Genomic DNA, 21842 nt, shown 5'->3' on the forward strand with positions numbered 1-21842 from the left:
TATTGAGTTTATGGTGGGTTCACACAATGTCCTCACATCAAATTCTGTTCACATGTTGAAATGAATAGTTGATCACTTGCCCAATATAAAGTAGTTATCAACCAAAACAGTGGTTGTCATTGTCAGCTTGGCACTTTGATAGGCTAGGCACTGATGCTTTTGAAACTGATAATACCTTCATGAAATGAATCTTTGTTTCATTGCCTTAGAGTTTCACTTTGTATTTATACTTTAATAAAAGGATGCAACATTTTAATTAAGGTGCCTCTCTCTGACCATTTGTTCATACCCATAAATAGGTGTTTCTATATATTTTATTGTATGATGGAGGAATTTCCCCAAAAAAGTAAATGGTTTTGAAATGCCTGTCTTTGTATATCGACCAAACTCTGATCATGATAAAGAAAAGAAACACATACATATTCAGTGACTCATCAAAAGTGTAACAAGCAATATTCCTATATATTTAGTGATTAATGGATTCCTCTAATGTTAGATTTGAGGCAAAAATCCAAAAGTGTTCAAATACACTGGAATTCTTTCCCAGAACCTGTTGAGAGAATGGCATACATGAAAGATGCGCATGAGACTCGGCAACAGTGTGAATGAAAATGGTTTGGATGGTGGATAATGGACAGGATGGGTGTCGTCTGACAGGATGGAATATCAAGGTGTTCCTCTAGAGAGTATATCCCTCCGAGAGGTGAGTAGGAGGATGGTGATGATGATACGGTTTAACGGTTACCTAGGATACGAGATGGATCCAAGAAAAAAGTATACCATTAATGTAATACATTGCTATGGGTGACTGGCTTTCTTTATCATTGAAGTAGTCCTGTCTTCAGATGGTGAGAGGGAAGGATGTGATGCTCGGGTTAAACCGGGTCATATCATTTTCATCCATCCCTGATGAAACCGATCTGACCTACCATGTCACCCTAGTAGGACATCCTGTCTTGGTATTGTGTGATGTGACCGGTGGATCCGTTTGTATCCTCCTCCTCCTGGATCGCATCATTAGAATGCTGAGGATGTGGCATGTGAGAATGTTCTTGATGAGATGTAATTCAAGATGATGAGAGGAGATGGATGAAATGTATTCCTTGAGGTCGGAGGATCAATAACAAGGTGCTCTCGCTGAAGAGAGCTTGGTTTTTACATTAAAATGTTTGCCAGCGTCACAGAGTCTAGATTCAGACCTATAGGGTTATGGCAAGCAACAATCCCCATTAGGTTTATCCTCTCTATCAAATGCTATTGAAATGTTAATACTATTCCATGAAAGTCTGCTTAATGAATCATCATCTAAAAAAGGAAAGACCATTATACTATGTTCTAAGTTTAAAAGCATAGTTTGGATAATTTTTCCAAATAAATTAAGAATTACCTGGGGATTCTGTTATACTTGTGTTCATAGCTGAATTATCACGTTATCTGTGCGAATTGGTAGGAAAATAAATCATTAACATTTATGAATCATTTGTAGTTATCAGGCCCTTTACAATGCAGTGATTATTGCAGTGATTAATTGTATTCTCAATAATTAGGTTTGATTATTTTGTGGCAGCGGTGGGCTTTGATTATGTGCTACAGAACACATTGATCATGATATAGATTTTAATATTCTTCCTATGCTCTCTTGCCAATTACCCATCCAGTTAATGATATCATATCTTATTTGTGGCAAGCTTGTCAGTTTATCATAAGATGGGTTCATGAAAGTGATGAAAGGGAATGTATCAGTATCATGGCCATTTTTTTTCATAGGTTGTTACTGTATTTTTTTTCATATGATTATTCTCCCCTCTATGAGATGAGTACATGCATCATCACAGGGTGGTGTTATAGCTCATCATTAAACCTATATAGCCCCCTGCCTTGTCCTAGGTGCTAATATAACACATTTCTGAGATGGATGTCTGGTCATGTGACTAAGCGGTGAAGATTAATGTTTCATACAGTAGCTTTCATGTCCACCTTGAGTACCTCTGAATTGAAGTGCTAATAGTGTATTTTTATCTTTCTATTTGAATCAGACTGTAGCATTATTGCATTACATTGTTCAATATTCCTGTGACACTTCTAGAACAAATTTCAGTGATATAGACACAATAAAGATTTGGTCCTTTTCAGGCCTAACTTTGGCTTTTTGTTATTTCATAGTCTCAGTCTTGTTCAGAACTCATTTTTACTGTGTATGCGCAGTTTCTATACCCTAAGCTGTTGCATGTAAATCTGTGATATAGATATAGCTATTGGTATTCTTTCTTAACAAGATTTTCACTTGCAACGTTTTTGGCATTGAATGGAGTGAACAAATACGGTATGTGAGGTTTAAGAGCAATTCGCCCTGCCCCCCCCCCCCTTGTGAAATATTATCCTGTGTAAATTGCAAAATAGCCACTTTTTGTTGTAATGAGCTTCACTACTGCATGTTTTTTTGAATGAACAGAAGAAAACGGCCCCTGTCTTACTACTATTACTACTTACTATTACAAAAATAATAATGTAATATTTACCCAGAGTAGCCACTTCACTGAAAAACTGGTCTCCCAGCAGGCCTGCTATTATTCTTACCCCCGCTTTAGCTCTAGCATTGAAAGAATTCCATCCTACCAAATACCCATTCACCCTACCTGGGTTGAGAGCAGCACAATGTGGGTAAATTTCATGGTGAAGGAAAACATGCCATGGCTTGGAATCGAACCCACATCCCGCTGACTGAAAGACAAGAGTCATAACCAGAAGACCACGACACCCCCAAAACTTCTTTCTTTCCCTACTTGAGTGTCTCTGAGGAAGTAATTATCTCCATTTTGAACTTGTATTGTTGGAAAATCTCCCAGTAGTAAACACTTTACCCTCTTTCACAGTGAATTAGTATCTCAATTGATTTTGGCAAAACACTTTTGACGTGGATGTGATGTCTTTGTTTTAGATTTTTTTTTAAATCACTTTCTGATTAGATCTTGAACACAGTTAGCTTTGGGAGAGAGATGTCTATCATAGGTTTGCCTAATTATGAGTAGACTTGGGCAAGAGTTCATAGGAGAGGCCCAAGTCGGGTGATTTTATAGGCTTTCTTTATGCCTTTCCTTTGGTTGTCGTCAATCTGAGCCCTTGTGTATTCACAATGAATCCATTATTAGCCAGCGATGATAGAGGCTTCTACTGAGGATGGAAGGGAGAATGATGCACTACTTCAGAAGGAAAGAGAAATTGAGAGCCCTTGGATCATATCCAATAATGGGAAATTAGTCCATTAAGAATATTCTTGTATTGTTTTATAAAAAATGTAGATAACCGGGAGATGAACTCATGCATTGTGGTGAAGTTTTACGAGGACAGCGCATCAATTTGGAGGTCCATCCTCTTTGAGTTTGTGTGTCTTGATAATAGACCAAATTTGTTTTATATTAAAGGTACAATCATGAAGGTAAATAAGATATTTATAAGAAGTTTGCATTGTTTCATTGGGGTAAAAGTACTGTGTCGTCATTGAATTGTTAACTTAAATAAAGTAAGTTTGTGGGAGAACAGCATTTTTATACCCTAATTGGTGTCTCTTGAATTAAAAAAAAAACATTCAAATGAATGTTGGGGGAAAATTTTGCATAAAAAAATATTGTAGTAATGCACTCATGGTTAGTCTTGATTGAATTTCTTGCTGTCATGATCACTTGCATCATTGAAGGACTGATGTTACTGATAGAGGAAGAAATTAATGAAGCTTGTGATTAAATCAACCTTCATTTGCTCATCAACTGAAATCTTATAAAGACACTTGTATTAGACTTGAGACTTGATGATCTTCAATCTGGCCTGAGTAGGGGTTATTGTAGTTCCCTTTATGAGATTAAGTCTTCTGAATTGGTCTGTCTGGTAATCCATTAGGGATTAGGGATGTGATTAATTAATAAGCCATATTATTGTACATGGTTAGACATTGACTAGTCAATCAAGATGGTCTCAACTAGCGAAGTTTTAAGACTAGTTAAGACCCATATAGACTTGACAGTAATTTAGAGAGGGATTGATGTGGGGGTCCTTACAGACCCTCATGAAGGGATTACAATATAATCATTTAATCTGCTTGTATTGTCTATTTCATTAAGGGGTATGAGGCTTTAGGTATCAGTCCTTTTCTGAGTTATGTTAAGGAGCAGATGCAATTATGCTTTCATTCTCATGATCAGGTGGGGTTTTGCATTCCCTCAATGGTATTTTGTAAACATCAGATATGTTGCCCATTAATATTTTTCAAAAATAATTTTCATGACCATGATTACTTTATATAATTGCATGTTTTTAGAGCACCGGGGCCGTTAGATAATTATTTAAAACATAAGGTTATGCAAAGTGGTTCATCATACCATTATCATCTGAATGGTCTTGAGGATCAGTTTTTCATCAACCCCTCATGCCCCATCCTACCTCACCCCAGCTCCTTTGATCCTAGATTGTCTGGCCTGAGATGAATTGTCAGATTACCTGTGGTCTTGCTCATCATAGATGTGTCATGTTTGCAGGAAACTGAGGACAGGTTAAGGCAAACACTGTCAGACGCTGCAAGGTCCTGTCATGTCCAGGAAATTCAGGTCCAGGGATTCTGACCTTGTGATTGACATCACTAGGGTCATCCAGTCTGATGCCATTGTTAGGGATGGGGTGGGGTGCTTGTAATCTCTGCAGCATGGTTACCAAAGGTTGAATGCCTACTTATTGTAGGAGTAGGAGAGTTTAGATGGGGGCACTTATGCCATAAGGATCATCCAGGCTGTTGCTATTGGTGGGGATGGGATGCTCGTGATGAGAAGGATCTATAACATGATTAACATGTGGTTCATTTTAGGATTACAAGATGAAGGGGGGGGGTACTTATGCCATTGTCTGAGGGTTAATCCATCCTTGTCTTGACTCCATTGTCCAGGGAAGTGTACCGTTCTTGACTGGGGTTGAGTAGGTTGGGGCACCTTCCAAAGTTCCATGCATTGTTTTATATGTAGGAACCTGAGGGATATCAGTTTATGGTTAAGATGCATTCCTACCAGCTGTTCTAGCGAAGTAGAATGCTAATTTGTAGGATATCGTATAGGGCCAAAGTGCATTGTGGCCAAAGAACCGGACTTCACATGTTTACAATGAATATGGCGTAACATCCTAGGTAAGTTTTATTTCTGAATTTAAACAACATAGTGGGAAATTCCTCCAGTGTAAAAGTTGAGGGGAGCATACTTGATCTGTATATATGTATGTTTTACACGAGCTAAAACTCTTCATCATACCACCCCTGCCGCACCCTATACCATATCTTGCACCATTGTGATACTACTATTTATTAAGACTTTTTATTCAGCTAATGACAATTTACAGAATTACATGAATGTTTATGTAACCTCAGTCCTGTATCTCTGATTTGTAACTCTATACCTGTACAGTACTTTTTATTTGTATGGTTTATTAATTTTCACGATTACAACAAAAACAGATCACTTGATTACTGTTCACAAACCTATACAGACTTAATGTAGAGTAGTTGTTTTGTTCAGCAAATCCTTGTTAAATGATGGACTATGGTGGAATGATTCTAGATGAAAGAGAGATATTGTGAGGACCTAAACCTTGTCTGAAGATGCCATGTGAGTCACCATGATGGATGATTCACATCAGAGAGTACAATGCAGATGTGAGGCCCTCCATCTTAAAGATTGTTACATAAGTAATTCATCTGTTGAAGATCTGTTAGAGCATTGAAACAAATGTTCTTGAGATATATTTTAGCTCGATGAATGCATAACCATCTGTCTTTTTTTTTGCAAGCTCTTAGTCAGCGGTGAATTCAATTAAACCCCTAAAATTTCCAATTGCAGGAAAAACAGGGGAGGAAAAGGAGAAAAGAAGGAATCGAACCCCCGAATTGGAAACCCCGGCTATATGCTCTTGTTTTGTAATGTGAATCATTTAAATCAATTGTTCTCAATATAAACAAATAAAGTTAATAATTGAAATGTGACTGACTGACTGCCCTTTCACATGGTAAAAATTGTAATTTGATGATAATATTAATAATCATAATAATGATGATTCCAGTGAAATATACGGCTAATGATGAACATTTAGCACGTGTGAAACCAAACTAGAACATGATTTGAATCATGAACGCTAATCACAATCACAAATTCAAATTCTACTCCAGAGGTGAATTCCAGTAAGTTTCACTCAAATTATGGTACGAATTTTACGTGTAAAAGGCTTGACCTCCATAACATCTTTTGGGGGGCAGAGCTTACATATCCTTTCACGCACTTCCGTAGATAATACAATTGTCATGCATTCATCACAGTAGTTTGCATATTTGCGATGCAGTGCTTTGATTGGCAAGTAACCAAGGAGACATACCGCCTTCGCTTGGGAATTCGAATTTAAATCACAGTTTTCGAGTGAGCGTGTGAAAGATCCGATGATCCTACAGACGAATTGCAATCATCATTACAATGATGATTCAAGATCCTTTTCTGAAAAGGCCCTGAGATCTGTTAATAAGAATCATGCAAAAACAGTAGCATGCATTGTCAGGCAATATATGGAATAAACATGATATTTAATTATTTTTCTTTTTCTTTCCTTTCTGTTTATTTTCATAACTCTGCGTTTGATGCCACCTTCACTTAATCTCCTTGATCTGTCTGATGATTGCTTCTTCTGTATAGGTGAGTATATTATATAAAAACAAATAACACAGTTTTATTAACAGGTAGCTAGATGATCATGATAGAAAGTAAAAAGAAATATCTTGATTTCTGGCTTTGTAGAGACTAAAAAGATTTCAACAAGTTTCAGTATCTGATTCATTGATAATGCAATTTCTTTGGGTTAGGGGCCGAGGGGTGATACAAAAAACCTTATTGCAGTCTATATGATATTTGCAATGACTTGCAAGAATTGATTATTGCTAAGACCTAAGATTAATTCACAATTTACCTTCATATTACTATTAGAAGTAGCTCTCAATAAGTTGAATTTTTTGAGAGCTACTTCTAATAGTAATAATGAAGGTTAAGATTATAAAATGGGATTAGGACTCAGGAAGACGAAAATAAAGACAGACAGAAGGAGAAAGGAATGATGAGTTTGAGGTTCCTGATATTTTTTTCTTGGGAGTTATGTAAGCAAGCGCTTTGGAAAATTGCAATATTTTTTATATTAACAAAAAAATAATAAAACCAAAAATAAACGCATTTCTTAGAAGGGACCAGTCTTTTAGAACAATAATAATTTTCATAAAAATAATTCTTTTGAGTCTAACATATTTTCTTTTTATCATTTTGCTAAATAAAACCAGTTTATTCATTCATTCAATCATTCATTAATTTTTTCATTTATTTATTGGTCTTCTATTGAATTCTCTAGATTTAAACATGAGCTCTTTAAAATGTTATGTCTTAAAGATAGGAAGAAGCATGTAATTGTCCCATAGAGGATTGTGGTAATACTGGCTATTAAGAATAAAATGATATCAGAATATACAAAGCAGGAATATTTGACGTCATTACTGATTTCAAAACAAGATTTCCAATCTTCATGAACTGCTGGGCAATACATGTGTTGTTTTGTTTCTTGCTGCGATCGAGAGTACTTTATTTTATTGGGAAGTATGATTTCAGCCTGGGATTGATTTCTGATAGCGGTAGTTATCAGTTGTATCAGTTACAGAGCTAAATAATCTAAATGCATGCTGATGTAACACAGTACTTCAAGCTGTGTTATAGTGTGCAATCAGTGTGTTATGACTTTATATGACAACAGGTATATGGAAAACAAAATACGATGCCAAAAATATGTTTGGACCTTTTCATGATATTTAACACTATTCTATCAAGCTTCATGAAATTGTGGTAATTAAAAGTACCTTTATTTAAGAAAATGGATATTCAGCTTTTACCTTTTGCTGATCTCAGTAATATGAGAAATTACAATTAGGATTCTGTTCAGTTTGCTATATTTTAGTCATTTGTACAATTCTGCATAGTTTAATGAAATCTTGATATTTTCACAAAGATTCAATGAAATGTAATGAAAACTTGTTATGTCTTTGTAATATTGAAATTTCAAAATAATTGTTCAATATCATGTTAAATTCCAGAATCCTTTGATTCCCTTTGTTTCAATACATGGACCAACAGGTTCCTGCAGTCAGTGGGTGAAAATTAGCTAAAACTGTCTTTTCATGTCATCAGTCAGACTTCTAGGATATGTTTTACCATAAACAACAAAATACGCCTACAATTTTAAAACTATGAAGAAAAGAAGAAAATATATTCTTTTATTCAGTATTCATATATTTCTTTTCATATTCATACTTATTGCGTGCGATGGTGGGATTATATGATCAAGGTCCAGGGAAGGAATGACCAATAAAACAGGGATATTATAGACATGACTCAGTTCTTGGGAACACCTTTCCCTTTCAGTTTTCTTCCTGAAAATTCAATAATTTTGATGATTATAGGTTTAGTCACAATGTTCATATTTGGAAACTTTTGAAAGAGGTTTAGGTTAATAATGCTGACCCATTTTTTCCATGTGAAGATCATCACCTATGTTCAAGAAATGGATGGTGAATGATATGGTTACTTTTTGTACAGAAAAGTTTTTCAGCTTCAGATATTGAGAAATGTTCCCTTTGTCCTAATACTTTTGGTCAGTCATTGGCTAGGGTATTTTATACAGGATATGATCAAAATCTATTCTGGACTTCCCTTGACTTATCCAATCTGATCTGACTTGTTTTATCACAAATTAGCAGCTGTATTTGATAAGCAAATGATTGATGGTCATGCTGTGTTAAAGAGGAAGAATATTTTGGGTGAAGCAAAATTAACCTAATTTTTTTTTTTAGAGATTTCTAGAATATTTATAAACATTTTCCCTATTCTCTGTTTGAGTCAAGCTATCATTTTACAGTAAATGTATTTTTTTAGTTGAGAGAGGGCAGCAGACACGAATCAGTTGGCAATAATGAGCAGTGACATCCTCGGTTGGTGATCAAATAGTGAGAGAAAGAGTTGTATGAACTCATTGAGTTAATTCAATCTCAAATAAACTGTCATAAACCCTTTCATCCAATAATCTCAATATTAAAAATTTTGAATTCTATAGTGCTCAGGCATTCATCCCAACTTTAGACAATTTTTCTATGGTAAAGGGAGTGTTTGCTCTTTGTTGGAAAAAGGGAAAAATATATGAAATAGGCCTATGGTTAGCAAATAAATAAAACAGTACAGCTTATTAATGTTAAATGTAATTCTTGTAACAATATCTAAAAAAAATCTGAATCTGTAATTTGTTTATAGACATGTTAGATACATATTATAAGGAGGGGATAGGACAAAATTGATATACGGATGTTAGTAATTTCCAATAAGAAGATGGGAGTATCCAATCTTACAGAAATTATGAATATAAAACATTGGTTGGTTAAGGATGTATTAAAGCCATCTTGAGGTGAACTTGAATGAACTTGAGGTGACTACTCATAGCATAACGTCTGTCACTCCTCTATCCCTCATAATTGCACCCCTTTCTATCTGTGCACCTGTCATCCACGCACCCCTCATCGCTCCTGTTTGCGCCCATTTTATTCATTAGAGGAAGAACTCATTCCCTTCCCTTACACCAGAGGTTCAAATCAATCCTGAATATTTACCCCATGAATGTCTAGTTACATGTTTGCCTAGCACTGTGAATACTTCCAGATGGGAAGTGATAGTATTAAAGAGGCATTACAGTCCTAACTCTTTAATTTAATAATTCCTAAAAACTAGTACTCTTATTTTAGACAACCAAATAGTTGATTAAAGTCTCAAATTCTTTTGCCTTGAAAAGAATAGCGTAATTACTTCAATTAAATTTGTTTAACCCAAATATACAGATATTTGAATATGCGCAATTTTGTTTAACTTGTAAGATAATAAGATTTTTAGATGAAATATATGATTTTTGCTGGATAATGATGTGATATAAATGCTTCCTACATGTATGCTGAAATATTATGCATAAATTTAAGAAGCTGTCACATGAATTTCATTGAATGCCTTTAATGTTCTATTTGTGGACATTTGAGGTTTGTGTGTAAGAAGCATACTGAGTTAGTAATTCAATGCATGTGGATTGGCGACAGACGGTCTCATGCCGAAGTCTGGATATAATTGCTTAGAGCAGTAATCAGATTGCGCTGTAAAACCTTACTTTGATCAATTAAGCATCAGGTTTTCGTTCTCGGATCTCATCCCGCAACCAGTGCATGTATTCCCAATTGTCATGTAATTTACATTCACACATCCACCAATCAGGAATCAATAATAATGTGCAGAATTAATTTATTGTTGAAGTGTGAATGTGATGACTACTGATGTGACTAAAGATGAAATGATGTGAGTAGTTTTGGATATTCAATAATTCCAACGCTGGGATTGTGTATGAATTTGGCATTATACATTTCCAAGTCTGTGGACGAAACTTGGTCCTAGGAGAAGTAATTTTGTTACTTAGCCAGAAAAAAGTTAATTAGGTATTGAATAATCCTAATCTGATATTTTTACTTTATATTCAATTAGCCACATTTGTTATATCCATTTTTTTTCATATTTCCAGTTTTATGCAATAGAATTTCTCCTGCTTACCTGCTCTTAATATGATGATTTCTGGTTTTATCAAGATGTAATAAACGTATGAGTGAGGATGCATTTTAATATTTGATTTTATTCATCCTCAGAAACCCTTGATAAAAAGACATGTCAATCTTTTGTCTGTGAGAGAGATGATTTAATTTCAAGTTAGGGTGCTTTAATGAAATCCTGCCGGCATGTTACACCCCAAACTCCGCCTCAGTATCCCACAGCATCCTCAGACACGCTGGCATCATATGACTGAGATGGTCGCTCCAAGATACCAACTTCCTCTAAATGCATCCTACTGTGTGATGTCCATCTGATACCAAAGAGGCATCCTTTTCGCTAGTCTTATCCTCTCAGACACACACTAAGTTTTATTAAAATGTGTATCTTTGTTTTTGACCACACTTTGTTTTACTAATGATTGTTTAATTTTTATATTTTGTCACATTTCACTCTCATAATATGTAATTCTTGCCGTACATGGAGATGATTAGACATACATGTATAATGCAACGAAACTCATGTTTATTTCATTTATGTTGTAATACATAATGATGTTGCTTCATTCACACTTCTATTTGAACTGAGTGATGCATAGAGTGAAATGTTGTGTACTCTATACCTTCATTGAATTGCACAGTTTGGTAATAATAATATTATCTGAGAAGCAGAAAGTTCTTATGTATTAGTAATATGCAACATTTATATAACGCTTAGGCCCCCTAATACAAATGTTTTTAAGCGGTGCATACTATTACCCCAGCTTTATATCGGACGCTCAAGCATTCTAGGAATTCCTTCCTACCGGGTACCCATTTACTGCACCTGGGTGGAGAGTGGCAAATGTAGATAAACACCTTGCCAAAGGACGCAAGTGCTGCTGTGGGATTTGAACCCTGGACCTTGTGGTTCAAAGTCTTGAGACTTATCCATTGAGCCACAACAATTCTCATGTGTGTTTCCACTTTGGCTCAAGGCCATTTCAGCTTATAACAGAAAATGTGATCATATGTCAAGGTCTAAAATGAATTCATTTCCATCTGATACAAAGTATTTCTTCCTCGCAACATGTATTCAAGAATATGCTCTCACAAACGTCATTCTCAGCAAGTTTCTAAACTCCAGGTCACGTTGTTGAAAGTATCTCTCCTTACAGAGCCAAACTCCAGGGTTTATTTATGATAGCAGGCCCAAGCTGGGATAGAAACTTTGTGAGATATATTACCCTCTTGGCCTTAAGTTGTCATGTAGAGGATAGCAGTGTAGCAAAGCTTGTCTGGTTTGGCAGTAGACCTGGCTACACAGTGGCATACCAGATGGGAGAAACCGTGAAATGTTTTCAGGAAATAATTCTCGGTGTTTCATCTGGGTTTAGAATGGGTCGCTGATCGCTCAGCCCCTCTTCATGATCATCACTGACTGGTAGTCGCTGGTATTAACATTCCTGTATCCTCTCGGCTGGACCAAGAACCTTCTGTCGCCATCTCTTCTCGGAATGAAGATAATGACTTGAGTCTCTACTGTCTGTTTATTATCTCCATCATCTTTACTGATTGACCCCACAAGCTTTGAGAATACATGCGACGACTGTGTAATGACTGATGTGAGTTTGGAATTCATTGACTTTTTGTGTTGTGAGTTTGGAATTCATTGACTTTTTGTGTTTTGTTAATGCCTTAATGTCTAGAATCTGTAATTCAAACTGGATTTTTTAAGATCATGAAATTCTTGCCAACCATACTGTAGGAGCAATTAATCTCATAAGATTTTTGTGCAAGTGTGAATATTAGGATTACATCAGCTTATAGATGTTAGGTTGGAGTCTGTGAATGAGACTAAATGGTGTAATCATCGCCATGGCAGTACACATGTGATCAGAGAAGATGATTGATTAGATGAGAGTAATCACTTTGAAGTAAGGACTGGACATACTCTCTTAGCAACCAGCTTTTTTAATTGACTCTTAGATTGGATCAGAAAGTATTTTATTCCTGCTGACCAAGAGCTGCCATCATCGCTTTCTAAAACATTGCTCCTTCGAGCAACTCAAAACAATGTGTTGGTGGCTCCTATAACACCTTGCTTTTAACCCTTGAGTAGCTTCATCTCTGCTGCTATTGCTCCTGTGAAATGTGAGGAATCCAATTAATGGCACACACTGAAAGGGTGCACAACCAAACAACCTTTTGCTGGAGTTGTGAAAACAGTGTTGTGTGTTCTTATTTTTCATCTTCAAGCTCAATAGTTTTGAGGGGAAGTCTTCTGTGTTCTAACAGCGATAATACATTTTACCCCAAAAAAATTCAGTGATAATATTGTTCATGATGATGAGGGACCTCTCTCGTCAGAATTTGAAGAATCCACAAGATGGGCATTTCGTTACTGCGTGAAGATTGAATCTTGTGGTCATTAACAAATTGGAGCTGACCCTATTACCTCACCAATCAAAATTGTCATATCGTATCATATCCATCATCTCCCAGGCCAGGATCACATATCGCTATGATTCACTTCAACAATCCTTCTTGGCTTGTAATCAGCAAATTGGCAGCATTTTTGTCATGAAAGGGAGATTTGAGCAGGATATCAGAGCGCGAATCATAAGGAAGTAAAGATCCAGTTGGATTGTGGGTATAGTGACCAAAGTCCAGGTATTTTGACAGTTGCTCAGCGATAGATTTAGGTATGATAGATGTGGCCATGGTCATCACGCTCTGAATACTTTCACTCTGCAGTTAGTCATCTCTTCCTTGATGGGTCTAGCTGTCACCTTTGAGGTGCACTGTAAAACTTTTATTGTGGATTCAGAGTTTCCCAGCGATCTCACATGAAGCAATGTGCTATTGAGCTTGTTGGTTGTTTCAGGAAGGAAATTAGCACTCTTCTCAAGAGCAATTAGCAAGATTTCATTTTGATGTTCATTTGAAGAAAAAATGATTGCATCAATCTGATTTTGTATCTAAAGGCTTGGGAATTGTTCAGGATTTTCATCATGCATTTACTTGGATCTACTTCATTTAAATTTCAATTGACTTCCAAAAATGATCGCTTTACTCGATAATAGTTGGGATGCCTTGAAATATTTGCAGGTTACATTCTGTATCTTCTTAGCATTGGATTGGTATCGATGAGCTCCCCTTACTCAGCACACTTTACCTGGATGCATCAGATAATGGTAATCTTCTTCTGATTGTTGAACTTTGCCACGGACCTGCTTCATCAGCATCTTTTGAGAGGGACCTACTTAAGATACCTTGAGGATATCAAATGGGAAATGATAAGACTACTCAAAACAGGATTACCTTTTAGAGCTTCAATATGAATTCTGTAGCATTATTTGCATTTATCAGTTTGACTTTAACAATATTTTTTGTTCTTAAATAGCGCATATCACATTACATCCAGCGTTTCTATGTGCCCCTGAAGGAGTTTGGATATCATTTTCCTGGGTTTAGCCGGCAGACATTTACAATGTATAAGCTTTTCAAGAAATTGATTCCTGCCAGGTACCCATTTACCTCACCTGGGTAGAGTGTGGCAAATGTAGATCAATCATCATTAACAGTGTTGGTTGCTACTTATTTAGTCCTCAGTATTGGTTTTCAATACAGGTAATCTGCTTAAAACATTGCTTCACGTAGAGACTATTTGGACATGGTTCATTATCGACAAGTTTCTGCCATTTTCTGGCTTGTTTCCTCCTATGACGTTAAATGGCGCACACAGCTGTGGGCAATCATTGTTTAATCTAGCGAGAGCTAGGCAAAGCCATAGCGGTACAGACTTTATGAAAGTATATCCACATTGATAGGATTTTAATGACAAAGCCAAACCGATATTGCCGTTTTTTCATATTCATATCTCTCAATAATGGCTGCTATGGACACCTCTTTATGAGGAGCTGGGTGCTTGCAGTAATTTAGTTTGCTCTCTGGCTTGATCAGTGGGGATATTATATTTGGACGTGGGACTGGAGAACTGGAGTGACTTGTGGTCTAATTGGATGCATCTCAATATAGGAACACTTGCACTGTCAGAGGATTAGATGTTATTTCTATTTTATCATCAACAAATTTGATGAGAGATTGTATTTCTATCTGAAAGGAGACTATGGTTCTAACTGGATTTTAATGACTTGACTGAATAAACTTTTTGAGTGAGATAAAAGAGAGGAAAACTGAAAACAGATAGGAAAGAACCATCAGTGTTTGATTCATCTATGTTTGGTATTTCTGGTCATGCCCTGTTTAATGGAACAAGATCGGAGCAGAGGAATATATTCTGTTTGTTTGTTTCATAAATATTTTGATGGGTGAGGCAGGCATTAAATCAAAATTAGAGCTTCTTAGCAACACTTAAAACATTCAAACATCCTCCAGTTCCTCTGCCAGCGAACGATGACCCTTCAGAACCTTGCTACGGAATTTCAACTCTCCTTGTATCGCGGTCTTCGCTCTTGCCAACAGTGTAGCCTGCATCTCCTCCCCTTGTTTCTCCGTTATGTCGCCGTAGCGACGCATCTCAAGCTGTGGATAACTGGAATACCAGAATGGATTGCTTGCTAACTGGGCCTAGCGAGGGGCAGATTAAAATGGAGGTAATGTTGATAGTGTTTCCTATCATGTAAAATGAATCATTCTAAATTAATGTTTCTCTTTGTGTGGTATATCCTAGGTTATTTGTGTTATGTTTAATGACAGTGCTTCCGAACACACAACATGTTGATTTGTTGTGAAATTGATCGGTCCAACCAATCTACTTTTGAAAAATAAAGATTATTTTGCTTTAAAGGGATAATCAGTGGTGGTAGAAGGTAAAGTTCATACAAAGGTCAAAAATGTGAAGTGAAGTTTGATTGATATTAGATGTGTACATTATGATAATATAATTCATAGGCCTATGTGAATTCATAGAGAGCTTATGAAATAGTTTTGTAAACCGGTTATCTATTCATTGTTAACCTGATTTAAAGTTACCTTATTGTTCAATTTCATTTTGAATCCTATCAGAATATTATATGAATTTTCATATTTCAGACATTGTCATGACTATTGATTACTTCAAAATCTTTTTCTGTATTTTCAATCTGTACTGTTCAATCTGACAGTGCCTCAAGAAAGATTTGTTCTTTTATAAAGGTTGAAATTTTATGCGAGTTGTCACAGTTGTTAGCTTCCTGTTGTCAAAGTAAGTTAGGGGTACTATAGGATCAAACTATGATGTCACCATCAGAACAATATCCAGGGAAAGGTGTCCACCAGGGAACCTTAAAGGAACTACCCATCTTGGAGGGGAAGGGGTTGTCCTAGAGCAGATCAATGAGGATTCAGGCCCTCTGGACCTTATTATCCACTTGATCAGGATGGAGACAGTCAAGCCAATTGTACGAGATTTTATTTATCCTATTACAAAGGTGCAAGGCCCTACATATTTTGCAGCTCTGTAAGCTATATTATTGTCATGGATACTTTAGTGCCCGAGTATTATTTTATATTGGTCGTAGACCTATACCTCGTTAGCACCTCCTTGTAAATAAAGGACAGTAGTGATCATTAGATTAATAACATCAGTCAGTCAGTAGCCTGTTAACATTCAAAAGAGTTCATGAACAGTGATGATTGGGCTGTGTAGGCATATGGAAGGAGGGGTGTGGGGGTCAAAACCCCAATCAGATAAAGAGATGCCTGTTTGGCATCCAATTCACTCATCACTAAGGCACACATTCATAAAAATCAAAATTGAAAATTCAAGATCGTGGCAAGGGTTTGAATACCAGCCAACATGGTAGGATGCATATCTGACATATTTTCTGTCATGCCCCCGTGTTTTTATTTTTTCAAATGTCGCCCGCCCATGCCATATACATTACGCTCGGTGTTTATCCTTGCCAGTAACTGCGATCTCTCTCCCTTGGCTTTTAGTTGCATTGCATGCATTGCATAAGAGTCGCTGGTTGGTTTTTTATTTCCAATATCTGATGTACCCCATGCTGTTCAGCTTGTGAGGCCTGATACCGTTCTCCAACGCATCTTACCTGCACACACCTAACCATGTAGTGGTTTCGTCAATTCAAATTTGACCTGTTCTTCTGATTGACAATCTTTTGAAAAAATATCATCAGAATGGGATGAAAACTAACAAACATGGAAGGCTAGGGATGAATTTCAGTTTCTGGATCCCTCAGGATTCTCGAGTTGTTATTTCATAGTGCATCATCTGTCAAAGCAAGAAATTGAGAGTTCAAAGCTAAGGTAAGAAAGCAGGATTTTAGATGGTTGATATCTCATCGTCTTCAGATGAGGCTTAGAGATTGTCTTTCTTGCCTGGAGCATGGAGCAAAACAAACCTCAGGTATACTTTGATATGTAGGTCGGATTGGCTGCTGTGAAGAAAACAGAAATTGTTTGTTTAAATTTCAATTGTAATGATAGGATATTTTCATTGGTTTATCATTGTTGTTTCATATATTGTGATTTACATATTTTAAATCATGTTTTAGGAAGCATTTATGCCAATCTCAATCAAAGAAGTTATGATCAAGTTTATATCTTGCCATTTAGAAGTTGCAATAACTGTGGTTTGAAAGGATAGACACAGGCATCCTGTTTGATACCATGAAAAAAACTCTCCTATGCTGATACACATACAAAGCTTATGTGTGCTCTATACAAAGGTAAAAGAGAAAAAGAACAGTTTCAATTGAGAACCATTTATTTCTTTATTCTTTATACTCAATTTTCAGTATTCAACCTTATCTTAATCTTCTTTACGTCTTATGCTTTATTCTCCTTATCCTTGCTTAAATTTTCTTTGGATTCCTCAATCCTACCATCCTTTTTTCTCTTAACCTGTCACACCTCACCTCTCTCTATTCATTTTTTTCTCATCTTTTATAATTTTCTCCCATCTTTTCTTTTACTCTGTCTTCTTTTCATCTTTCATTCTTTTGAATGATGCAATATAACTAAACTGGAATAAAAATGAACAGTCTGTTTTGACACAATCAGTAGACATAAAATCAGATATTTGATAGATGAATGAGTGCACCGCTTGGTTGGTTATTGATTGATTCTTATGCTTTTCACTATACCTCAATCACCTTCAGTATGCCCAACCATATCTAGATCTATCATTCATGAAAGAAATAAATCAATATCATTTCACGGAATCACACAATACCAGACAATGTTTCTCTGTAGATTGCCGCTTCAGATTTTCAAAATTGACCCGTTTATCTGTTCTGTGGAGTTCTGGCTCGTAATACTGAAGGTACGGCCTCCAGTGTTCTTGGAATAATTTTGTGTGATTGTGCCCAATCGCTGAAGTTTTCTATAATATTGGGAAGTATGTTGTAAACTGTGTACATTGTATCTTTCCATCATGGAGATCAGAGACTTCAAAGTAGAATAATGGGAAACGTGACCATTCACAGTCGACAGAGGTGGAAACTGAAAAGTATATTTTGTGATCATGGAGTATTTTTTAATCATAATTGGAGCTAGAATTGCCATGGATAAACATGTACAGCAGAGTACTTAAAGGTCTGAAATAAAGAATTTACTTTCTTTTGATAAATGACAGATAGGTCGTGAACAATGGTGCCAGGGCTCTGCATGAAGTGTGTTTTGTGTTGTGTGTGTGTAGTAGTAGTAGTAGAAGTAGTAGTAGTTTAAATATGCTTAGATTTCATTGGAGCCTGATACCTATTTAGACATTCATAACAGTAAATAGTCCTTTGGATCCATATAACAAAATTTTATACATTTTGATTTCAATTCATTCATTTCTTTGGAGAAGGAATAGGATACGAGGCTGTATGAGATGTTGGCTAGTGCTCCCTCACTGGAAAGAGAGATCAAGAGCAATACCACGGTGCCATGTTTATGTCAAGACCCGAGGAAAAACATGCGATGAAAATTAAAGATAAATATTTAGAGCTAGGAGCGCAGGGAATCTAGGCTATCGTAGGGGTTGTATCTACATGTTTGTAACTCTGGTTCCTTTCATTCACACAGGAATTAACATATTTAATCAAGGGACTTGCCAAATTTTATGCTTCTTGTGAGAAACGAAGGAACGGATATGCCTACTTTTTTCTGAATGAAGTGAGGTTGTGACAGATGCTAAATTTGTTAAAGCAGGGCGGTGACAGATATGAGTTTTGCTCGCTCTACTAAAATGAAAAAAAAGAATGATTCTAGAATGATATACTTTGAGACTGATTGTCTGATCTGCAAGCTGTGTCCTTACAACATGACCTATTTTCATGAAAAGGGAAAACAATTTGACCCTGTTTTCCTATCTCTTTGAAAAATAAAATGTTTGGGAATTCCCCTCAAGTGGATATAAACTATTTGGCTTTCATAGTTTAGTTGGCAAATATATTTGTTGGAGCCAATAAAATAAATACTCATCTTGCAGTTAGAATCATACCTCTTTGTCAGGTTTTTAACCCATGAGAGAAGTTGACCTCAGTTTTATTTATTTATTCACAGAGGCTACAGGAAGAATTAGATTATCAAATATTCCCATAAATTATTTTGATTATTTCCTCTGTGCAAGCCAGACGTCAGTCAAATATTTCAAATCACTTATAGGCCAAATTAAAATCAGTACAATGGATATTAGTGTGTTGCATATCAAAATATTTAATACTGGTTGAAATGGGAAATGCAGAAAAAAATGAATGGCACAAACAATGTTCTCTACATGTAGAAGTAGATTTTGAAGTCCAATATTAGAAATCTCTAAACTTTTTGTTTTTGTTTTTACTGTATCTTCATTTGCGTAGCATTTGTTTATTTTGTTTTGCTGCATTTTTAGATAGAGGAGTGGTGGTTATGATGACATCTCGGCTTGTTATATTAACTAAAATACCTTTGGTAAAGTTAGATGAAGGGATCATATTTTAGCTTTAAAAGATTATTGCATTAACCTACATTTATGCTGATCTAACCACCGTTAACCAGGGACAATTCACTGGTTTAACAGCGTCCAAAATTTTGAGAGAGGAAACCTGATTTTGTTTTAGGTTTTGTCTCTTCCAAAATTTTTATGTGGTTGGATGATCTCATTTTGGGGTGCAAATAGTTTTTTTTTTACATGGGTGATAGGGTTGAGAAAAAGGTCACTTTTAGCCACAAAGTATCCTATATTCGCAAACAACATTTTTTCCTATGTATAGTTTGCCTCACCGCATCATACAGTATGGAATGCTCTTAATATGATATATTGACTGTATAGAAATAAGTCCTCTGCATTGCCGTTATTCATAAAATGAGTTTTATTAGAAGCTGTTATTTGAAAAAAAAACCTGCTGATTTTAAATTGTAATTTTAGAATAGATAATTAACGTGGTGATTTGATGTACGCTACATTCCAGTGTGTACATGAAATCAATATCAGTCTGCAGGGTTAAATTAATTTTTATAAGGAAAACGTCATGGCAACATCCACGTATAAGCTGATGCGTTCTGCGGGTATCAATAGATCGAAAGAACCAATCATGTAATTTAATTCACTGGAATATGGAATACAAAGCTTCTATGGTCTCCATAGCAACATCCTTCTGTATACAATGCATGTACCGTGCTCATGTTCATATAAGTGTTTTATAGTAAATGTACACAGTATATGATTTATGTTATGAAGTTAATATAGATTTTATGATCCAATTCATATATAGTTTTCAGTGTTCTTACTTCTTAGTAATATATGTAGTTATATAGTTGTAATGCAAGATCTTTTTTTTTTCTTCTGATCAGTTTTGAGAGTGCCCTTTTTTGAACATGTAGAAGGGGAGGCACTTATACAGAAAATATGCTACTTAAATAGGGACTATGCAAGTATAATAGTTTCATAGAATAGGGCAAGTATAATTGTTTCATAATATAGGGCTTTTACACCAAATTTGTATTGTATACTCACATATTGTATAGCCTACTTGAATAATAATAATAATAATAGGCATTTATATAGCGCCATCTATCTAGAAATATTCTATTCCGAGGCGCGTTGTTATTATTATTACCTCGGCTTTAGCTCGAGCTGCCTCTCAGCGCTCATGCATTCATAGTATTAATCCTGCCAGGTACCCATTCACCTCACCTGGGTCGAGTGCAACACAATGTGGATAAATTTCTTGCTGAAGGAAATTACGCCATGGCTGGGATTCGAACCCACGACCCTCTGTTTCAAAGTCAGAAGACTTATCCACTGGGCCACAACGCTCCACAAAGAATACAAAGAAAAACCCAGCCATATATGCAATACTGTTTGAAAAATTATTTTGATTATTATCCCACAAAATATGTTTATTAAATTTTGTAGACCTCAGGTGAGAGATCCAGAATATTATGACACTGCCTTTCTGGTATGTCAGGTATGCAGTAGATGAAGTAACATTAACCGTTCTCATCTTAATTAATCCTCACTTTGATGTCTGATATCACCTTCTAAACCTCAATCTGACAAATCCCCCAACCATTTAAAGCAATCTTTCCTTCCCCTAACTGTTCTGACACAAAGGCATTCCAAGGAGTCCGACAATACCTGTTTAGTCCTAAATTGTTGGTCTTATGAAAGCTTCCACCATAAACAAACCAAAAGTTGATCCCCCTCATCTATGCATCCCGGTGCAGTTGAGTGCCCCTTATCACACTCTTAACCCAACAGTTACGCACTGATAAGCTAAGTGCATGGATACCAGTAATATCACTGTGTGTGTGTTATTAGTGTTGTATGTGTATGAGGGATACACGTGGACCAAACACACACTAACGAGACACCCCGAAAGGAAGTATTCAATGGACTTAGCACTGGTACAGTTTGGGAGTTCCTCACCAACAAACTTTGTCAGACAGTGCAGACCGGTACCTGCAAGAAGTCGGGTTTGAGTTTTATGTTGCATATCTGACGTAGGATTTATATACCGGTATATAGTTACTGGATCGTGTTGTGATTATATAAGGATTATATTGTGAACTTGTGAATGGTAGGAATCCATCTTATAGTGTGTTGGAAGTAAATATTGAGTTTCTTTAAGACTTTCACTTTGGATTTGCCCCCTCCCAAGGGGTGAAGTACAGGGCATGCAAGATGGTAAGTGTATAAACAGCTTAGACAGGGAAAAGAGTATCAGTGCAGTGCAATAGATACTTTTTTATG

The 21842-nt window shown here is 36.1% G+C and overlaps 1 protein-coding gene across 1 annotated transcript in view; it reads left to right on the forward strand.

Annotated features, from left to right (window-relative positions):
- Positions 1–21317: 21317 nt before the first annotated feature.
- LOC121408128 overlaps positions 21318–21842 on the forward strand; it is a 57254-nt gene continuing 56729 nt past the window's right edge. The window contains exon 1 of the mRNA XM_041599463.1: positions 21318–21776. Within this exon, the coding sequence (XP_041455397.1) occupies positions 21774–21776 (3 nt within the window). The 5' untranslated portion in view covers positions 21318–21773. The remainder of the gene's footprint in view (positions 21777–21842) is intronic.

The sequence above is a fragment of the Lytechinus variegatus genome, chromosome 1, assembly GCF_018143015.1.
Source record: "Lytechinus variegatus isolate NC3 chromosome 1, Lvar_3.0, whole genome shotgun sequence".
Classification (NCBI taxonomy): Eukaryota; Metazoa; Echinodermata; class Echinoidea; order Temnopleuroida; family Toxopneustidae; genus Lytechinus; species Lytechinus variegatus.